We start from the raw sequence: 20772 nt of genomic DNA on the forward strand, positions 1-20772 counted from the left end.
GGACCGGGACCGGGACCGGGACCTTGAGTGGCTGGGATCCTTCTTCCTGTCCCTGGCTGCTGCTGAGCCCCAGTCCCCATGGTAACCGATCTGCCTTGAGGAAGGAGCCCTGCCTTGCCTGTGGAATTGTCCTGAGTCATTGCTTTGGGCTGGGGCCATGGGAAGAAACCATTGTGTGGCAGGGAAGGAGGTGGCTCTTGGCCCAGGCCTAAACCAGGAAAGCCTGGAAAAGTGGGACCCACAGGTGGGCACGAAAGGGCTGCAGCAGGAGCTCCCAGCAGTGTGTAACACCGGGAGCTGGTCTGGCGCCACTGCCCTGGTCCTTCCAGCTGCCTGTCATTGGTGTGATGGCCCGGTGCATTGTGCCACCATCAGGCCACAGCCGTGGATCTCAGAAGGCCTCTGGGGTCCCCTGGGGGCGGGGAAGTGGGGGTGGGGGGACGGATGTTGGCGAGAGGGACAGACCAGGCAGGCTGACGAGCAGGGCGGGCCTGGCTCACGTGGGGCTGTAGGCGGGCCCATACCAAGTTTCACTTCCCGCCACTGCTGCCAGCGAGAGCCGCGGGAGAGTGTGCAGCAAAGTCACTACTGCCTGCCTGCCTGCCTGCTACGGTAAGTGTGGCTCCCCAAGGGGATGGCGCAGGGCAGGAGGGCCATGGGTTCCCCGACCCCAGACTAAGGGGGCACTAGGGGAGGGGCCAAGTCATGTGAAGAGGGAGCCCTCTCAGACAGTCGAATGTGCTGGTCCCACTAAGGAAACCACCCCACCCTCTCCAACTTCCTGCCTGAAAATGGGCCCTGGAGCTCACAGACAGGGCAGGATTGTGCAGGGAAGGCCTGAGATGTGCTTCTGCCCACCCCCTACCCCACTCCCTCCCCTTCGGATCTTAACACTGGGCACTCACCCACCCTATGCTCCTCCCCAGGCTCAGCGGCAGGTCCTACCCAACCATGGGCTCGCAGGCCCTGCCCCCGGGGCCCATGCAGACCCTCATCTTTTTCGACATGGAGGCCACTGGCTTGCCCTTCTCCCAGCCCAAGGTCACGGAGCTGTGCCTGCTGGCTGTCCACAGATGTGCCCTGGAGAGCCCCCCCACCTCTCAGGGACCACCTCCCACAGTTCCTCCACCACCGCGTGTGGTGGACAAGCTCTCCCTGTGCGTGGCTCCGGGAAAAGCCTGCAGCTCTGCAGCCAGCGAGATCACAGGTCTGAGCACAGCTGTGCTGGCAGCGCATGGGCGTCAATGTTTCGATGACAACCTGGCCAACCTGCTCCTAGCCTTCCTGCGGCGCCAGCCACAGCCCTGGTGCCTGGTGGCACACAATGGTGACCGCTATGACTTCCCCCTGCTCCAAGCAGAGCTGGCTATGCTGGGCCTCACCAGTGCTCTGGATGGTGCCTTCTGTGTGGATAGCATCACTGCGCTGAAGGCCGTGGAGCGAGCAGACAGCCCCTCAGAACACGGCCCAAGGAAGAGCTACAGCCTAGGCAGCATCTACACACGCCTGTATGGGCAGTCCCCTCCGGACTCGCACACGGCTGAGGGTGATGTCCTGGCCCTGCTCAGCATCTGTCAGTGGAGACCACAGGCCCTGCTGCGGTGGGTAGATGCTCACGCCAGGCCCTTCAGCACCATCAGGCCCATGTATGGGGTCACAGCCTCTGCTGGGACCAAGCCAAGACCATCTGCTGTCACAGCCCCTGCACACCTGGCCACAACCAGGAACACTAGTCCCAGCCTTGGAGAGAGGAGACCCAAGGATCTTCCTCCAATGAAGGACCCTGGAGCCCTACCCAGGGAGGGGCTGCTGGCACCACTGGGTCTACTGGCCGTCCTGACCTTGGCAGTGGCCACACTGTATGGACTATCCCTGGCTGCACCTGGGGAGTAGGCCAAGAAGGAAAATCTGATGAATAAAGACCCCCCCCTCCTCCAGCACTGAGTGGTCACTTGGCTCCTACCCTTCTTGGCAGTCCAGACCTCTGCCCACACTCAGGGACCTGGGGAGGAGGGCATAGTGTTTGTCCCTCACTTTCCCTAGCAGGATGATCAACTATCTGAGCTCAATAAAAGTAGGGAAAACACGAGAAGCCCGAATGGTTGATGGAAACAGTACAGCCTGATCCCAATCCCAGCAGCCAGGAAGAAAGGGGGCAGCAGCTCCAAACGATTGCATTTATTATAAACAAGAGTACAGACCCCAGACTCAGAAACACAACAGATTCGAAGCTAAGACAGCTCTGGTGAAACAGTAATGGAGGAGGAACACCGAGGTATTCATGTCTGGGCCAGAGCTGCCATCCAGGGCCCCACACCCCACCTTTGGTCCAGATGGCCCCTTGGCCCAGGTGTCCCTGCTGCCAGAACACCCTGGACTGGGGTACCAGAGTTGCATATTCCATGAGGCTGGTGTCAGGGAAAGCAGGGACTCACAGTTGCCAGGTTGTCCGTCTCCTCTGAGCCAATTTCCCTCCACTATCCTGGGGTTTCAGTCTCATATCAACTATCATGTTTAAAACAGAAAACAGGCAAAATGTTTGGCTAAAATAAAATGAAAACACTGCAGGGAAGAGACCTGAGTGTGCTGGTGGACAGGAGCCCTGCTCACCTGTGGGAAGGGCAGGGCCAGCAAGGGCAGCAGAGCTCCCTGTGGGCAGCTAGGCTGTGTGTGGATGTGGCCCTCCGGGTGGTCCCAGGGAAGATGCAGGGACAGGGGACAGTCCAGGCAGACAACTCTCAGGTGAGAAGGGCTCTGCCTGAGGTGTTCTGGCATCAGGAGGCTGCCTGACCCCCAACAGGCACGACACAGGCTCCAGGGAACAATGGGACATCTGCCTAAAGAATCAAAGCCCAACTTGGTCAGATCCCAAGCTTCGCCTGCATCACCTCAAGCAGCAGCTGGCTACACTGCCAAAACCAGGACACATCTGCATCATACAGAAAGCTGCGCCACCCTGGTGTGACAGGCCATACTTGGTCACCCTAGGGTAAGCTGGAGAAGAACTCCAGACGTGCCCTGGAGAACCCCCCCACCTCTCAGGGGCGACCTCACAGGGTGCCCCCACCACCCCATTCTTTGAGTTTGGCTTGAGATTTTAGGAAGCATAATTTCAGGTGAGGAAGAGAACAAAGTCTGGTCCCAGCCCACTCTGGCAAGGATCATTCCCCACCTCGTCAGCATCAGAGGAAGCCACATATACAGGCAGGACACATACAGCACGGCTGGGACATAAGGAACCGTGCCTGCACACCACTCACACACAACATAACCAAGTGGCAGCCAGAGAGGTCGGAGAACGCTCAGAGGGCCGCCTTCGGGGCATCCACGTAGGCCGGGTTGTAAGGAGGCTGGCTGGCAGGGTAGGGCGCGGCTGCTCCTCCTGAAAGCAGAGAGGATCCTGGTTGGCTGTGAGCATGGTGGGCTGCCGTATGAGTGGCAGGCGAGCAGAAAGGGGCAGAGGCCTATTCAGTGATGTACTCTGGGATGGGTGCCCGAGGGATGCTGGCAGATACTCAGGGAGTTGGGCAGGGCTAGAGTCAGCAGGGGCACTCACCAGCCAGGGTCTCGTGGTAGGCCGGCGGGCCCATGGGTTGGGCCGGGTAAGGTGGTGGGTACTGCATTGGGTAGGGTGCTGCTGGCATCCCTGGCTGAGGTGGCATGGTGTGGTAGCCCTGGTAGCTTGGTCCAGGGTAGCTGGGCGGCACACTTGGAGGCTGAGGATAAGGGGCATGCACCACAGTGGTGGATGTGGTGGTGGTGACAACCGCTGCAAAGAGAATTCCAGTGAGGACCCTCCTCCACCTCCCCAGGTCTTAGGGCCAGGCTTGCCACCCATCCCTCCAGCTTAGCCAAAGCAGGGCCTGGTCAGCTCCCCTTGCCATCCCAGGGGGTCACAGTGGAGCAGGGTAGGCACACTTACGACGTGGTCGGCGGCACGTCTTGTACAGGCAGCAGCAGGAGCAGGTGAAGCAGATGATGATAGCGACAACAGACAGCACAAAGATGGTCAGGCCAACGGCCAAGGTTGCTCCGAACCTGCCAAAGAGCTGGATGTGACCTGGGGCCCCTCGACCCTCCCCCGAGACCAGCATCCACACTCCACCCCTTCCCAGGGCACGCCCCTCTTGCCAGAAGGGGTCTGGGCAATACAGATACAGCTACTTCCTTGTTGGGTGGCCTGCACCTGTTTCAATCTGTTTCCTTGTGTGTAAACTGGGGTATATGTGAGTCTCTATAACCATCTTGCCCCAGGTCTGCCCCGCTTGTCCCACCCTCACAGGCATGGGAGGAAGCTCAAGTCCCACCCCACACACATACATCTATCTTGTCTACCTCACAACCAAGTGATGAGGAGATGGGTATAGGGCACATGCCACAGTCAGGCACTGTGATTTGAGTCAAAAAACTTAACAGTGGGCAAGACAGCCAGCCCCGGCCTCTGGGAGCCCACAGTCCAGTGTAAGAGGCAGACAGTGAAGGTAAAATGGCTCAGGAAGCACGGGGTGAAGAGAGAGAGAAGCCCCAGGAGGGTAGAGGCCAGTGTGGCCGGAACAGGAGGCCCCTAGTGTTCCCCTGCACTCCACGACAGCCCCAGGGCAGGGAGGCTGGCCCCTGAGTGATAAGGACAGTTGCCTCTGCCTGCAAGCTTGCTGTGTGCCAAGCACTGTGCCAGGGGTCACACACACCCCTGGGTCCCCCACCTCTGACCTGCTCGGCCACTTCTACAGGTGAAAGGGCCAAGAGCCAAGGGGAGGACACAGAGGCCTGGAGGCAGGAGGTCAGAGGGCCTGCCCTTTGAGAAAGCAAGCCTGGGCTGGGAAGTTCACCAAAATTGACTTCTAGGCGGGGGCGGTGGCTCATGCCTACAATCCCAGCACTTTGGGAGGCCGAGGAGGGCGGATTACCTGAGGTCTGGAGTTCGAGACCAGCCTAGCCAACATGGTGAAACCCTATCTCTACTAAAAATACAAAAATTAGCCAGGCACGGTGACAGGTGCCTGAAATCCCAGCTACTTGGGAGGTCGAGGCAGGAGAATTGCTTGAACCTGAGAGGCAGAGGTTGCAGTGAGCTGAGATCACACCACTGCATACCAGCCTGGAGACAGGAGCAAAACTCTGTCTCAAAAAAAAAAAAAAAAAAAAAAACCTGACTTCCAAGTGCAGACAGAGCCCCTTACTAGCCACCCTGCCGTGTTTGCAGAGGCCAAGCTTCATTCTTCTCTTTTTCAATTTATTCTTTGAGACGGGGTCTCGCTCTGTCGCCCAGGTTGGAGTGCAGTAGTGTGATCACAGTTCACTGCAGCCTCCACCTCCCAGGCTGAAGTGATTCTCCCACCTCAGCCTCCCCAGTAGCTGGAACCACAGGCATGCACTACCACATTTATTTTTGTAGAGACAGGGGTCTCACTATGTTACCTAACTGGTTTCCAACTCCTGGCCTCAAGCTATCTTCCCTCCTCGGCCTCTCAAAGTGCTGGGATTAAAACTGTCATCATGGCCAGCCAGGCGCTGTGACTCATGCCTATAATCCCAACACTTTGGGAGGCCAAGGTGGGTGGATCACGAGCTTAGGAGTTTGAGACCAGCCTGGCCAACATGGCGAAACCCCGTCTCTACTAAAAATAAAAAAATTAGCCGGTTGTGGTGGTGCACGCCTGTAATCCCAGCTACTCAGGAGGCTGAGGCAGGAGAATTGCTTGAACCCAGGAGGTAGAGGTTGTAGTGAGCCAAGATCGCGCCACTGCATTCCAGCCTGGGAGACAGAGTGAGAATCTGTCTCGAAAAAAAAAAAGAAAAACAAAAAACAAAAAAAAAACAGCCTGACATTTTGTGCTGGATGATAAAAGGTTTTAAAAAATAAAAAGCGGGCTGGGCACGGTGGCTCAAGCCTGTAATCCCAGCACTTTGGGAGGCCAAGACGGGCGGATCACCAGGTCAGGAGATTGAGACCATCCTGGCTAACCCAGTGAAACCCCGTCTCTACTAAAAAATACAAAAAAACTAGCCAGGCGACGTGGCGGGCGCCTGTAGTCCCAGCTACTCAGGAGGCTGAGGCAGGAGAATGGTGTAAACCCAGGAGGCGGAGCTTGCAGTGAGCTGAGATCCGGCCACTGTACTCCAGCCTGGGCAACAGAGACTCGTCTCAAAAAATAAATAAATAAATAAAAAACAGCTGGGCGCGGTGGCTCACACCTATAATCCCAGCACTTTGGGAGGCCGAGGCAGGCGGATCACCTGAGATCTGGAGTTCAAGAAAGTACAAAAAAAATTAGCCGGGCATGATGGCCGGTGCTTGCAATCCCAGCTACTTGGGAGGCTTATGCAGGAGAATCTCTTGAACCCGGGGAGGCAGAGATTGCAGTAGGCCGAGATCACACCATTGCACTCCAGCCTAGGCAACAAAAGCGAAACTCCGTCTCAGAAAAGTAAATAAATAAAAAATAGGCCGGGCGCGGTGGCTCAAGCCTGTAATCTCAGCACTTTGGGAGGCCGAGATGGGCGGATCGTGAGGTCAGGAGATCAAGACCATCCTGGCTAACACGGTGAAACCCCTCTCTACTAAAAAATACAAAAAAGTAGCCGGGTGAGGTGGCGGGCGCCTGTAGTCCCAGCTACTCGGGAGGCTGAGGCAGGAGAATGGCATAAACCCGGGAGGCGGAGCTTGCAGTGAGCTGAGATCCGGCCACTGCACCCCAGCCTGGGCGACAGAGCAAGACTCCGTCTCAAAAAAAAAAAAATAAAAATAAAAATAAATAAAAAATAAAAATAAAAACTGGCCAGGTGCGGTGGTTCACGCCCTTGATCCCAACACTTTGAGAGGCCGAGGTGGGCATATCACTCGAGGTCAGGAGTTCTAGACTACCCTGGCCAACATGGTGAAACCCTGACTCTACTAAAAACACAAAAATTAGCCGGGCGTAGTGGCACAAGACTGTAGTCCCAGCTACTCAGGAGACTGAGGCAGGAGAATCGCTTGAACCCAGGAGGTGGAGGTTGCAGTGAGCTAAGATGGCGCCACTGCACCCCAGCGTGAGTGACAGAGGGAGACTCCATCTCAAAAAAATAAAAAATAAAATAAATAGGCCGGGCGCGGTGGCTCAAGCCTGTAATCCCAGCACTTTGGGAGGCCGAGACGGGCGGATCACGAGGTCAGGAGATCGAGACCATCCTGGCTAACACGGTGAAACCCCTCTCTACTAAAAAATACAAAAAAGTAGCCGGGTGAGGTGGCGGGCGCCTGTAGTCCCAGCTACTCAGGAGGCTGAGGCAGGAGAATGGCGTAAACCTGGGAGGCGGAGCTTGCAGTGAGCTGAGATCCGGCCACTGCACCCCAGCCTGGGTGGCAGAGCAAGACTCCGTCTCAAAAAAAATAAAATAAAATAAAATAAAATAAATAGGCCAGGAGCAGTGGTTCACGCCTATAATCCTAACACTTTGGGAGGCCAAAGCAGTCGCCTGGGGTCAGGAATTTGAGACCAGCCTGGGCAACATAGTGAAACCCCATCTCTACTAAAATACAAAAAAAGGCCGGGCGCGGTGGCTCAAGCCTGTAATCCCAGCACTTTGGGAGGCCGAGATGGGCGGATCACGAGGTCAGGAGATCGAGACCATCCTGGCTAACACGGTGAAACCCCGTCTCTACTAAAAAATACAAAAAACTAGCCGGGCGCGGTGGCGGGCGCCTGTAGTCCCAGCTACTCAGGAGGCTGAGGCAGGAGAATGGCGTGAACCCGGGAGGCGGAGCTTGCAGTGAGCTGAGATCCGGCCACTGCACTCCAGCCTGGGCGGCAGAGCGAGACTCCGTCTCAAAAAAAAAAAAAAAAAAAAAAAATACGAAAAAAAAAAGAATTAGCCGGGGTGGTGGCACATGCCTGTAGTTCCAGCTACTCTGGAGGCTGAGGCAGGAGAATCACGTGAACCCACGAGGCAGAGGTTGCAGTGATCCGAGATCGCGCCACTGCACTCCAGCCTGGGTGACAGAGCGAGACTCCATCTCCAAAAAAATAAAAAATAGTAAGTTTTTAAAAAGGTGTCAGCCACCATGCCCAACCCAAGCTTTATTCTAACAAAAGGCAAATGCTTGGTAACTGCATCAAACGCATTCAAAAACTCCAGAGTTGTAGAGCATCCCCTCAGCCTCTGCCCCACAGAGGCCCAAGGAGGGTGTGGGTTCCCCCCTTCCCCGCCCTGGGGCTGCACAACTTCAGCAGGGCCCCACAACACAGCCAGGGACAGAGCTAAAGACTCCGGGCTCAAAAGCACCCCTCAGGACTCTCAAAGCAGGAGCCATCAGCCCCAGGCCATCCAGGACAAAGCCCTAAGACAGGACCAGCAGACTATAGGTGTCTTCCTGCCCAACCAGAGGCAGGAATGGAGAAACACACACACATTCACACGCCATCAATGACACGCGACCGCAAGGCCGTTATCATCCCTCCAGAGCTCTCTCAGTGTCTGTCTCTCACACACACACGCAGCATGGGGCCCAAGCTCACCCCATATTAGCCTCTGCCTTCACCCAGAGGCCTCCTGTACCCCTGGGCTTCCCCTCTTCCCATCGTGGGCCACTCAGTTTCAACTTCCTCCCCTTTTGGAGAAAAGGAAAGCAAATCTCCTCCAGATGACGTTGGCCACAGGAAGCACAGACGCGAGGCCCCGTTCCACCCTCTTAAAGACACAGGATGGCCCCACCCAGTAGCGGGCTAGCAGCCAAGGAGCCAAGGGGTGGGGGCCAGAGAGGAGGGGAAGCAGAGGTGCCCCAGCTGCCTCCCAGAGCTGCCTCTCTGAGCGGAGCCTGCGGGGCCTGGCCTCGGAATGCAGCCTGGCCACTAGGGAGTCCAAGAGCCACCCCAGCCTCTGTGGGCCCCAACCACACTCTAACTCAGCAGCACCCCCACCCCCACTTCCACCTAACCCACCAGTCCTGTTCCACCAGCCTCCAGGAGGAGCTTCTGCATCCAACTAGGCCTAGAGGGCGACCCTGGGGCCCTGGCTGACACACCACAGCGAGCAAAGTCCAGCCTATCCCTTCAGCTCCTCCTCTCCCACCAGCACTCTCTCCAGTCTGTCTCCCCTGTTCTCCGGCCACCCTGCAGGGTCCATCATGTCACCCCCTACTCCAACGCCAGCTATGGCTCCTGTAGCTCTTGGGATTACAAAGGAATTTGCTTTATAATTACATGTTAAATAGAGTGTGTGTACCTGTGCTTTCCTGTATACGTATTATAGTTGACAATAAAAGAAGAAAAGAGGCCACGTGCTGTGGCTCACACCTGTAATCTCAGTACTTTGGGAGGCCGGGGCTTTGGGGAAGCTTGAGCCCAGGAGTTCGAGACCAGCCTGGGCAACATGGCAAAACTCCGTCTTTACCTATCAAAAAAATCAAAAATTAGCCAGGCATGGTGGCACGCACCTGTAATCCCAGCTACTCGGGAAGCTTGCTCCTGCCTGGGAGACTGAGTGAGAATCTGTCAAAAAAAAAAAAAAAAAGAAGAAGAAGAAGAAGAAGATTTATCTCACCAGACACTGAAACTTATAATAAAGGAAATTTTTTTTTTTTGAGGTGGGGTCTCACTTTGTTGCCCAGGCTGGAGTGCAGTGGCACAATCACAGCTCACTGCAGCCTCAAACTCCCAGGCTCAAGTGATCCTTCCACCTCAGTCCCCCAAGTAGCTGGAACCACAGGCACGCACCACCACACTCGGCTATTTTTTTTATTTTTTGTAGAGACAGGGTCTCACTGTGTTGCCCAGGCTAGATTTTAATATTTAATTAAAATTTTATTTTATTATTTTATTTATTTATTTTTTTGAGACAGAGTCTTTCTCTGTCATAGGGCTGGAGTGCAGTGGTGTGATCTCAGCTCACTGCAACCTCCACCTCCCAGGTTTCAAGTGATTCTCATACCTCAGCCTCCAGAGAAACTGGAACTACAGGCGTACGCCACCACACCTGGCTAATTTGTGTATTTTTAGTAGAGATGGGGCTTTACCATATTGGCCAGGCTGGTCTCGAACTCCTGACCTCAGGTGATCTGCCCACCTTGGCCTCCCAAAGTGCTGGGATTACAGGCATGAGCCACCGTGCCAGACCTTTAATTAACATTTTAAATAAAATAAAACTCCCTATTAGGCCCACAAAGTCATGTGTGGTCTGGAACTGGCCCCTCTCCTTCAACCTCTGTGCTCAGTCCCATTCCCCTCCTTTCAGCTTTGAAAGCACCATGCTGTGTCCTACTCAAGGCCTTTGTACATGCAGATCCTCCTGCCAGCTCAGCCCTTTCCTCTTTTCATCTCACCCACACCTAACTCATTTCTGCTCACCCCTCAGGCCTCAGCTCAAAGTGTCACTTCCTCAGGAGCACCTTCCCCACCATGCAGAAGAGGCCAGGCCCCTCAGCACATGCCCACATGGAATTAAATTCCTTTCTACCTCAGTTCATAAACAGACACTCTGTTGTGTGTGAGCATTTGATCAACTACATCTTGCCCCTGCTTTGTACCATTATCATCCAATACAGCTTTCGGCCACCACTGTACTTCCAGTGCCTACCATATGGTGAGTGCTCAATAAAAAAATTTTTTTAAACAATCTTGTGAATGAATCAATAAATATCGGACGGGTAAATGAATAAATTCACTCAGGGACCCCATGGTAGCTCCTGGCAGGACATCCAGGCGTGGTAACCTTAGAAAACCAAGCAAATTCAAGGGGTGGTTGCAGAGTGGGCCTAGGGTCCAAGGCCACACATGGCTACAGTACCAAAGGAACCACGCCTCTGAGAGGAAGGAATGGGGTCTCCAAAGGCCCAAGGCTGGGGCCAAGCTCAAAAGACAGAGTCAGCCCAAGCAGGAGAGAACAGAAGGCAGAGAAGCAGCCACCCTGGCAGGGAGTTCGGGCAGGATTGTAGGGTCTGGGGAGAATTGGGGGGCCTCCAAGAAATGGAAGGCTCCAAACCTTAGACTGTGAATGTCATGCACGTCCGTGTGAAGAGACCACCAAACAGGCTTTGTGTGAGCAACATGGCTGTTTATTTCACCTGGGTGCAGGCGGGCTGAGTCCGAAAAGAGAGTCAGCAAAGGGAGATAAGTGTGGGGCTGTTTTATAGGATTTGGGTAGGTAAAGGAAAATTACAGTCAAAGGGGGGTTGTTCTCTGACGGGCAGGAGTGGGGGTTACAAGGTGCTCAGTGGGGGAGCTTTTTGAGCCAGGATGAGCCAGGAAAAGGAATTTCACAAGATAATATCATCCCTTAAGGCAAGGCTTGGCCATTTTCACTTCTTTTATGGTGGAATGTTATCAGTTAAGGCGAGGCAGGGCATTTGCACTTCTTTTGTGATTCTTCAGTTACTTCAGGCCATCTGGGCGTATACGTGCAAGTCACAGGGGATGCGATGGCTTGGCGTGGGCTCAGAAGCCTGACAGTGAACAGGCTGGCTCTGGACCTGGGATACCCACACTACCCCCATGGTGTCAGCAAGGCCCCAGACAGGCTGTACCACAGAGGGCCTGAGAACCACAAAAAGGACGCTTTGAGGGCTGGGAGGTAGCACAGCGGCTGTGGCCACACCTTGCCTAATGGGCCTCTCTCCCTTTCCCCTGCACTGTGGCAGTGGAGTCATGGCAGAGGGTCAATGGTGGCCTCCTTGGGGTCTGCAGCCAGAGCTTCTGCCACTCGGTGCTTAGAAACCCAACAGTCTTGCCTGACAGTCCCGTGAGTGCAAGGAGCTGGGAAGAGGACATGAGGGCAGGACCCAAAACAACCAGAAGACTAAAGAAGCTCTAGGGAGTGAACAAGCCATGAATGGCTGGAGCCACTCAGCATTAAACAGAGATTCACTTGCCAAAGTCTAGGGGGCAGAAGACCTGGGCCAACCCTGAGCCCACAAACAGGGCCACACTATAACCCCTGCCATGGGTGGCATCCTCCTGCGGCAGGGGTTCTGGGCCAGGCATATGTGGACCCATCTGAATCCAGGCTCCAGCCTGCTGCCTCATGCCTAGAAAAGTCAAAAAGTAGCCCAGGTCAGGCACGGTGGCTCACGCCTGTAATCCCAGCATTTTGGGAGGCTGAGGCGGGCAAATCACGAAGTCAGGAGCTCGAGAGAAGTCTGGCCAACATGGTGAAACCCCATCTCTACTAAAAATACAAAAATTAGCCGGGCATAGTGGCCAACACCTGTAATCCCAGCTACTCAGGAAGCTGAGGCAGGAGAATGGCTTGAACCCAGGAGGCGGAGGTTGCAGTGAGCAGAGATTGTGCCACTGTACTCCAGCCTGGGCAACAGGACAGACACTCCATCTCAAAAAAAAAAAAAAGCCCAGAGGGAGACAGTCAGAGGCAAGGGTCCCAAAATAAGAAGAGGAGGAGGGGTCAGTGGCAGGCAGTGGGGCAGAGCTGGGTGGGGCCCCTGGCCTGGGGTCTTTCCCCTGCCTGGCTTCTCCTGAGCTCCTGGCCATGGCCTTGACAGCAGGAGCCAGACCCTCACCAAGGAGCCAACTCTCCAGTGGACAAACAGTGCCCTTGGCCAAGTAGGCAGCACACGTATGCCCAGCAGAGGATGTCTCCTTGGGAGCGAGACAGGCAGCCACCTGAGAGTGTTCAAAAGAGAGGAGTCACTGATGGCCCTGTCCCCGCTCTCCTCCCAGCACCCACCTCTTTTGCTCCTGCACCTTTATAAAGCAGGTCCTAGGCATGAGCTGGGGCTCAGAACAAAGCAGAGGACAAGGGATGACAGGAGGTGCGGGATGGGGAGCATCACTCCAGTCACCTGCTCTTCTCAGTGCATGGGCAAAATAGCCTGGGGCAGGAGGCAGCAGGGCGCACCAAGCACACAGCACACGAGGCCCAGTGCCGTGCACACCACGGCGGCAGCTGGGCTAACAGAACAGGTCCCACACGCATACCTTGGGGAGTCACAGGTGCAGCTGAGCTGGCCCCAGTCACCTCCCTGTTGCCACAACCCCAGGAAGCCACTCCTCCTCCTATGCCCCTCTGGGAGCTTGTTCCGCACTGTCTCCTCTTTGCTGTCCCAGCTCAAATCACTACCATTGGAAGAAAAAAAAACAAACAAACACACCACAAGAAACCCTTCACATGGATTCTCCAACTCCCTTTTTTGTTGTTGTTTTTGAGACGGACTCTTACTCTGTCGCCCACGCTGGAGTGCAGTGGCGCGATCTCGGCTCACGGCAACCTTTGCCTCCTGGGTTCAAGTGATTCTCCTGCCTCAGCCTACAGAGTATTGGAATTACAGGCACCTGCCAATATGCCCGGCTAATTTTTGTATTTTTAGTAGAGACGGGGTTTCACCATGTTGTCCAGGCTGGTCTTGAACTCCTGGCCTCAGGTGATCTGTCCGTGTCAGCCTCCTAAAGTGCTGGGATTATACGCATTAGCCACCACACCTGGCCTCCCTTAAAAAATAAAAATAAAAAATAAAAATCCACGGGGTCTTGCTATGTCGCCCAGGCTGGAGTGCAGGGATTACTCCCAGGCAGGATTATAGCTCACTGTACCCCTGAACTCCTGGCCTCTAGTGATCCTCCTGCCTCAGCCTCCCAAGTAGCTGGGACTACAGGAGTGTGGCACTGTGCCCAGCTTCAATGCCTGTCTTACTCCTCATCCATTCACGGCCAAAACTCTCCAAGGAGTTGCCTGCGACCAGCATACAATTTCCAACCGCTCTTCAGTCTGCTCCACTGCCTGGCTCTTGCCCAGGGTGCCATGGACTCCATGGTGTGAAATCTCCATTCCACACTGCACTTCACCGCAAGCCTGCCTTTGTCCAGTGTCCAGCCCCAGGTCCTTCCCACTCCCTCCACACCCTCCCTTGAGGGAGCTGCTGAATGTATGTCTCCATCCTCACCTCTCCCCTCCAAGCTCTGGCTCTCTCTGGCCTCCAGTGCCTCTGGCCAGGATGCCGCCTAAGGCCATCTCCTACAGAAACGACTTTCCACCTCCCACACCCGCCCCATCTGCTCTTTCCATCTTCCACAGAGCAGCCAGTGTGGTCTTCCTAAAACACCATTCAGTCCCCAGCGCTCCCAGGACCCTCCGTGATGCCCACTGTCCTCAGGACGAGGCCCACTCCTGGACTGCCTCCAGGCCCACACAGGCTGGGCGTAGGCATCTCCCACGGGGCCATCTGAAAGCCCACGATCCTGGGCCTCGGGGCAGGACAGCCAGACGCTTCTGGGCTCCTGGACACGGAGGGGAAGGCCTGTAGAGATCTCAGGCTCCAACCAGCCCTGAGGTGTTGAGGAGGGGCACAACTGCACTTCTTCCCCTCCTCCATGCACAGGAACCCTGCCCTGATTCTGCTGTAGCCAGTGAGGCCCCATACCTGCCTGGGCCTATAGGATGGGATGGGGCAAAACAAGAACCCAAGCCCCCCACCCAGGCCCAGAGCCCAAGGTCTCTTCCTCCAAAGGGGCAACCCTGCCCTCCTGGGCAGAACTTTTCTTTAAATGGCTTCTAGATCCACCAGGGCAGGGGGGAGACAGCAAGTGGAATAGACTCAGCCAGGAAAGCCCGCCCTAGTGGCTGCACACCCATTCCACCTCCAGGAAGATGTCACAACTCCTGTTACCATGGCAATAACACAGGCCGGAGCCCAGCCAAGGGGACTGGGGCTTGGGGGCTGGGGTTGCTCCTTGGTTCCCTGAGAGAAGAGTCCTGACACAGTAACCACGACCCACAAAGCTTGACACGAACTGTGGCGTCATTGGTTATCCCAGGACCTCTCCCCACCGTTATCACCCCACTACCATGCGCTTGCCAGCACCATCACCCCATCACCATCACCCTTGTCACCAATGTCCAACCGCAATATACCCACCCCCATCTACCATCATCACATGCCCAGCACAGCCCCATTCTGTCACTCCTGCCCTTATTGGGACCCATCAGTCATCCGCTGACTCAACCCAGCATCTAGGGCAATGTGACCCCGACTCCTGGTCCTTCAACTGTCAACCTGCGACCGCAGTCACCCCCGTCCCCACCACCCCAGCACGCTAATGAAGACACCTTCACAACATAAGGAGCAAGTGTCCTCGCAGTCAGATATGGTGACAGCTTCTTGGGCTCCACCCCAATGACCGAATCATCCCAGTCCCCCAGATGCACTCTGGCCCCACCGAGTCCTCTTGTCACCTTTGCCAGGAAGATGCACCCAGCCTGCAGGCTTTACTTACCCTAACATGGGGTCGCTGTAGCCAGGGCGAAACCTCAGCGCTGAGCCCAGCTGCTCCACCGGCTCTACACTGGCGGGCACACTGCCAACAGGAAACCTCATGATCAGCACAATGAAACCCCACCGAGCGCGCCAGCACAAACACTACCTTAGGGCACCGCAAAATGTGTGCAGAAGTGACTATGAACCGGTGGCTTCAATGGCCTTCCAGAGGTGGACTCTGCCCACACTGGGATCTCACAGCACAAAGCCACACGTCCTCTCAGGTGTCCACTGGACTGTCTCCAGGAGAGAACATATGTTAGGCCACAAAACAAATCTCAGCAGATTTTAGAAGACAGATACCATACAAAGGATCTTCTCTGACCACAACAGGATGAAGTTACAAATCAGTAACTACATTGCCACAAAGTTTATTATTATTATTATTTTTTTGAGATAGAGTCTTGTTCTGTCGCCTAGGCTGGAATGCAGTGGCATGATCTTGGCTCACCACAACCTCCGCCTCCCGGGTTCAAGTAATTCTCCTGCCTCACCCTCCTGAGTAGCTGGGATTACAGGCACCCGCCACCTTGCCCAGCTAATTTTTGTATTTTTAGTAGAGACGGTGTTTCGCCATACTGGCCAGGCTGGTCTCGAACTCCTGACCTTGTGATCTGCCCGCCTTGGCCTCCCAAAGTGCTGGGATTACAGGCGTGAGCCACTGCACCTGGCCTACATTGCCACAAAGTTTTTTTTAAAAAGCACTAAAAAAAAAAAAAAAAAAAAAAAAAAAAAACCTTGGGAAACTAAAAGTACAAAAAAAAAAGCAAAATAAAACCAAAGCTCTTGAGTTGTATTGTGTTAAATAAGAACTCATACAAGATACTTACCTAGCAGGGGAGATACCATGATCACAAAGAAGTAAAAAAGGAGGCTGGGCGCGGGGGCTCAAGCCTGTAATCCCAGCACTTTGGGAGGCCAAGACAGGCGGATCACGAGGTCAGGAGATCGAGACCATCCTGGCTAACCTGGTGAAACACCGTCTCTACTAAAAAATACAAAAAACTAGCCGGGCAAGGTGGCGGGCGCCTGTAGTCCCAGCTACTCAGGAGGCTGAGGCAGGAGAATGGCTTAAACCCAGGAGGCGGAGTTTGCAGTGAGCTGAGATCCGGCCACTGCACCCCAGGCTGGGCGACAGAGCGAGACTCCGCCTCAAAAAAAAAAAAAAAAAAAAAAAAGAAGTAAAAAAGGAAATTAACAAGTATGTAGAACTGAAGGATGAAAATACATCAAAATTTGTGAAACCCAGATAAAATAGTTCTTAGTGGGAGATTTATATATTTAATAGAACTTATCAAGAAATGGGGAGGCCAAGGAGGGTGGATCACAAGGTCAGGAGTTCAAGACTAGCCTGTCCAGGATGGTGAAACCCCATCTCTACTAAAAATACAAAAATTAGCCAGGCACAGTGGCACGCACCTGTAATCCCAGCTACTCGGGAGGCTGAGGCAGGAGAATCGCTTGAACCCAGGACGTTGCAGTAAGCTGAGATCGCGTCACTGTACTCTAGCCTGGGCGACACAGCAAGACTCCATCTCAAAAATAATAATAATAATAATAATTTATCAGGAAATAGGAATGGTTAAAAATAAATCATATGGGCCGGGCGCGGTGGCTCAAGCCTGTAATCCCAGCACTTTGGGAGGCCGAGACGGGTGGATCACGAGGTCAGGAGATCGAGACCATCCTGGCTAACACGGTGAAACCCCATCTCTACTAAAAAATGCAGAGAACTAGCCGGGCGAGGTGGTGGGCGCCTGTAGTCCCGGCTACTCAGGAGGCTGAGGCAGGAGAATGGCGTGAACCCGGAAGGCGGAGCTTGCAGTGAGCTGAGATCCGGCCACTGCACTCCAGCCTGGGCGACAGAGCGAGACTCCGTCTCAAAAAAAAAAAAAAAAAAAAAAAAAAAAAATGATATGGGCCGGGTGAAGTGACTCACACCTGTAATCCTGGTGCTTTGGGAGACCGAGGCAGGCAGATCACCTGAGGTAGTTCAAGACCAGCCTGGCCAACATGGTAAAACCCCATCTCAACTAAAAATACAAAAATTAGCCAGGCGTGGTGGCGGGCACCTGTAATCCCAGCTACTCTGGAGGCTGAGGCAGGAGAATCACTTGAACCCAGGTGGTGGAGGCTGCAGTGAGCTGAGATCATGCCATTGCAGTCCAGCCTGGGCAACAAGAGGGAGACTCCATCTCGAAAAATAATAATAAATAAATAAATAAGATGATATTAAATTCAAGATGAGCCAGGTGCGGTGGCTCACGCCTGTAATCCCAGCACTTTGGGAGGCCAAGGTGGGTGGATCACGAGGTCAGGAGTTGAAGACCAGCCTAGCCAAGATGGTGAAACCCCGTCTCTACTAAAAATACAAAAAATTAGCCGGGTGTGGTGGCAGGTGCCTGTAATCCCAGCTACACGGGTGGCTGAGGCAGAGAATTGCTTGAAACCAGGAGATGCAGGTTGCAGTGAGCCAAGATTGCGCCACTGATCTCCAGCCTTGGCGACAGACCGAGACTCTGTCTCAAAAAAAAAAAAAAAAAAAAAAAACTCAAGATGATTTATTTAAAAGTAATGGAAAACCCAGGCAGGGTGGTGGCTCATGCCTGTAATAACAGCACTTGGGGAGGCCGAGGAGGGCGGATCACGAAGTCGGGAGTTCAAGACCAGCCTTGCCAACACGGTGAAACCCTGTCTCTACTAAAAATACAAAAATTAGCCTGGCATGGTGGTGGCCATCTGTAATCCCAGCTACTCGGGAGGCTGAGGCAGGAGAATGGTGTGAACCCAGGAGGCGGAGGTTGCAGTGAGCCAAGATCATGCCATTGCACTCCAGCCTGGGCGAAAAGAGCAAAACTCTGTCTCAGCTGGGCGTGATGGCTCACACCTGTAATCTCAGCACTTTGGGAGGCTGAGGCGGGCAGATCACCAGGTCAGGAGATTGAGACCATCCTGGCTAACACAGTGAAATCCTGTCTACTAAAAATATAAACAATTAGCCGGGCATGGTGGCAGACGCCTGTAGGCCCAGCTACTCCGGAGGCTGAGGCAGGAGAATGGTGTGAACCCAGGAGGCGGAGGTTGCAGTGAGCTGAGATCACGCCACTGCACTCCAGCCTAGGGGACAGAGCGAGACTCCGTAGAGAATAATAGAGAATAGAGAAGATTAGCAAACCAAAGCTGATAGACCTCTGACAAGACTAACCACAAAAAAGGAGGCAGTCGAGTGAAGTAGCACATGCCAGTGGTCCCAGCTACTCAGGAGGCTGAGGTGGGAGGATCACTTGAGCCCAGGAGTTCCAGGCTGCAGTGAGCTGTGATCATGCCACTGCACTCCAGCCTGGGCGACAGAGTGAGACTCTGTCTCGAAAACAATAAATAAATAAAATAACATAATAACCTTATTTGGATTCTGATTTGGACAAACCATCTGTGAAAAGGCATTTTGGAAACTAGTGGAGGCAACTGAACGCAGTATTGAAAGTTATCAGTGAATTATTGCTAATTGTGCCAAACATAATAGTGGTTATATCTCCCTTATATTGGAAGGGAAATAGTTATATTTCCCTTCAAAGACCTCATTTTTAGCAATGAAAACTCACTTTTTTTTTGAGATGGAGTCTCATCTCTGTTCGCCCAGGCTGGAGTGCAGTGGTGAAACCTTGGCTCACTGCAACCTTCACCTCCCAGGTTCAAGCGATTCTCCTGCCTCAGTCTCCTGAGTAGCTGGGATTACAGGCACGTGCCACCATGCCCGGCTGATTTTTGTATTTTTAGTAGAGATAGGGTTTTACCATGTTAGTCAGGCTGGTCTCGAACTCCTGACCTCATGATCCGCCCATCTCGGCCTCCCAAAGTTATGGGATTACAGGTGTGAGCCACCGTGCCTGGCCTTTTTTTTTTTTTTTTTTTTTGAGACGGTCTCATCTGTCACCCAGGCTGCAATGCAGTGGTGTGATCACAGCTCACTGCAGCCATGACCTCCCGGGCTCAAGTGATCCTCCCACCTTGGCCTCCCAAGTAGCTGGGACTACAGGCACATGCCACCACACCTAGCTAATTTTTTGAATTTTTTGTAGACACAAGGTCTCACTATGTTGCCCAGGTTGGTCTGAAACTCCTGGACTCAAGTGATCCTTCCGCCAAAGCCTCCCAAAGTGCTGGGATTACAGGTGCAAGCCACTACACCCAGCCATATACTAATATTTAAGGAGAACTTTTTATGATGTCTGGGATTTGCTTTAAAATAATTCAGAGGCCGGGCGCGGTGGCTCAAGCCTGTAATCCCAGCACTTTGGGAGGCCGAGGCGGGCGGATCACAAGGTCAGGAGATCGAGACCACAGTGAAACCCCGTCTCTACTAAAAATACAAAAAAAAATTAGCCGGGCGCGGTGGCGGGCGCCTGTAGTCCTAGCTACTCAGGAGGCTGAGGCAGGAGAATGGCGTGAACCCAGGAGGCGGAGCTTGCAGTGAGCTGAGATTGCGCCACTGCACTCCAGCCTGGGCAACAGCGTGAGACAACAGCGTGAGACTCCGTCTCAAAAAAAAAAAAAAAAAAATTCAGAAAAAGAAAAGTGGCCGGAGGTATATAGATAATGGTGTCAGAGTACTGGTAACTGGTAGTGGGTGATGGATGCATGGAGTTATATTGTTCTCTCTGCTTTTGTACTGATTTGAAACGTTCCAAAATTAGATATAAAACAAAATAAAATGTAAAAGCGTTATAAACAATTATACCCTAATACACTTGGAGGAAAACTAGTAAAGCTAAGGAGAAAATATTTTTTAAGAAATCTGTGGGCTGGGTGCATATATATATATACACACACACATATATAACAGATATATATTTATATATAAAACATATATTTATAAATTATATATAGTTTATATATATACATATAAAAGAAATCAGTGTGAAAGCTTCAGAGAGCAATGGAAAGAATGTGAAGCTGATATGAGTGGTGGTGAGGCGGGGGACAAAGATCCAGAGATGAGCCTGACAGTTGAGGTCCTTTTTCTCCTTGGAGCACTAGCTAGTTTCAGAAGGGCAGCTGAGAGGCTAAGCAGCACTTCTGGAAGCTTCAGGAGACCAAGGTGACAGGGCTTAGATCCAGAGCCCAGCAGGTGAGGCGGCCCTGATGACCCCCATTCACTCAGGCTGAGACCCAAAAAGCTGTACCTTAAGAGAAAGGGAGAGACTGAGTAGACGGCTCAGCCTCTAATCATTTCAGTCTCTGCTGCTAAACCAGGTGATCCTAGAACACTAGAGTTACTGCCAGAAGCAACCTCAATCCTCCCTGGAGAAAGTCCTGAGTTCCAAATTTCTATAATCAATTTTGCAAATGCAATGTTAGGCACACAATCAAAAATTTTCAGGAACACGAGGAGACTAGACAGTATGAATAGAAAACAGCAGAAACAACTGACAATAGAAAAACCCACAGGCAGCCAGGTGTGGTGGCTCACGCCTATAATCCCAGCAGTTTGGGAGGCAGAGGCGGGTGGATCACCTGAGGTCAGGAGTTCA

At 53.3% G+C, this 20772-nt stretch overlaps 2 protein-coding genes across 7 annotated transcripts in view; one reads left to right on the forward strand and one right to left on the reverse strand.

Moving 5' to 3' along the window:
* TREX1 (three prime repair exonuclease 1) overlaps positions 1–1927 on the forward strand; it is a 94079-nt gene extending 92152 nt beyond the window's left edge. Inside the window, exons 2-3 of one of the 2 annotated variants that reach the window (XM_050780881.1) lie at positions 549–612; positions 927–1927. In XM_050780881.1, the coding sequence (XP_050636838.1) occupies positions 952–1893 (942 nt within the window). In that variant the 5' untranslated portion in view covers positions 549–612; positions 927–951 and the 3' untranslated portion in view covers positions 1894–1927. Of the gene's footprint in view, positions 1–36; positions 613–926 lie in introns of those variants that run through there. The other variant, XM_050780880.1, reaches the window with a different exon arrangement.
* Positions 1928–2163: 236 nt separating this feature from the next.
* SHISA5 (shisa family member 5) overlaps positions 2164–20772 on the reverse strand; it is a 36918-nt gene continuing 18309 nt past the window's right edge. For 2 of the 5 annotated variants that reach the window (XM_050780993.1, XM_050780991.1), the window contains 4 exons: positions 15201–15281; positions 3923–4038; positions 3557–3769; positions 2164–3382 (listed from right to left, as the gene is read on the reverse strand). In XM_050780993.1, coding sequence (XP_050636950.1) covers positions 3303–3382; positions 3557–3769; positions 3923–4038; positions 15201–15281 — 490 coding nt within the window. In that variant the 3' untranslated portion in view covers positions 2164–3302. Of the gene's footprint in view, positions 3383–3556; positions 3770–3922; positions 4039–8498; positions 8730–15200; positions 15282–20772 lie in introns of those variants that run through there. The other 3 variants (XR_007723509.1, XM_050780992.1, XM_050780994.1) reach the window with 3 other exon arrangements.

The sequence above is a fragment of the Macaca thibetana genome, chromosome 2, assembly GCF_024542745.1.
Source record: "Macaca thibetana thibetana isolate TM-01 chromosome 2, ASM2454274v1, whole genome shotgun sequence".
NCBI lineage: Eukaryota > Metazoa > Chordata > Mammalia > Primates > Cercopithecidae > Macaca > Macaca thibetana.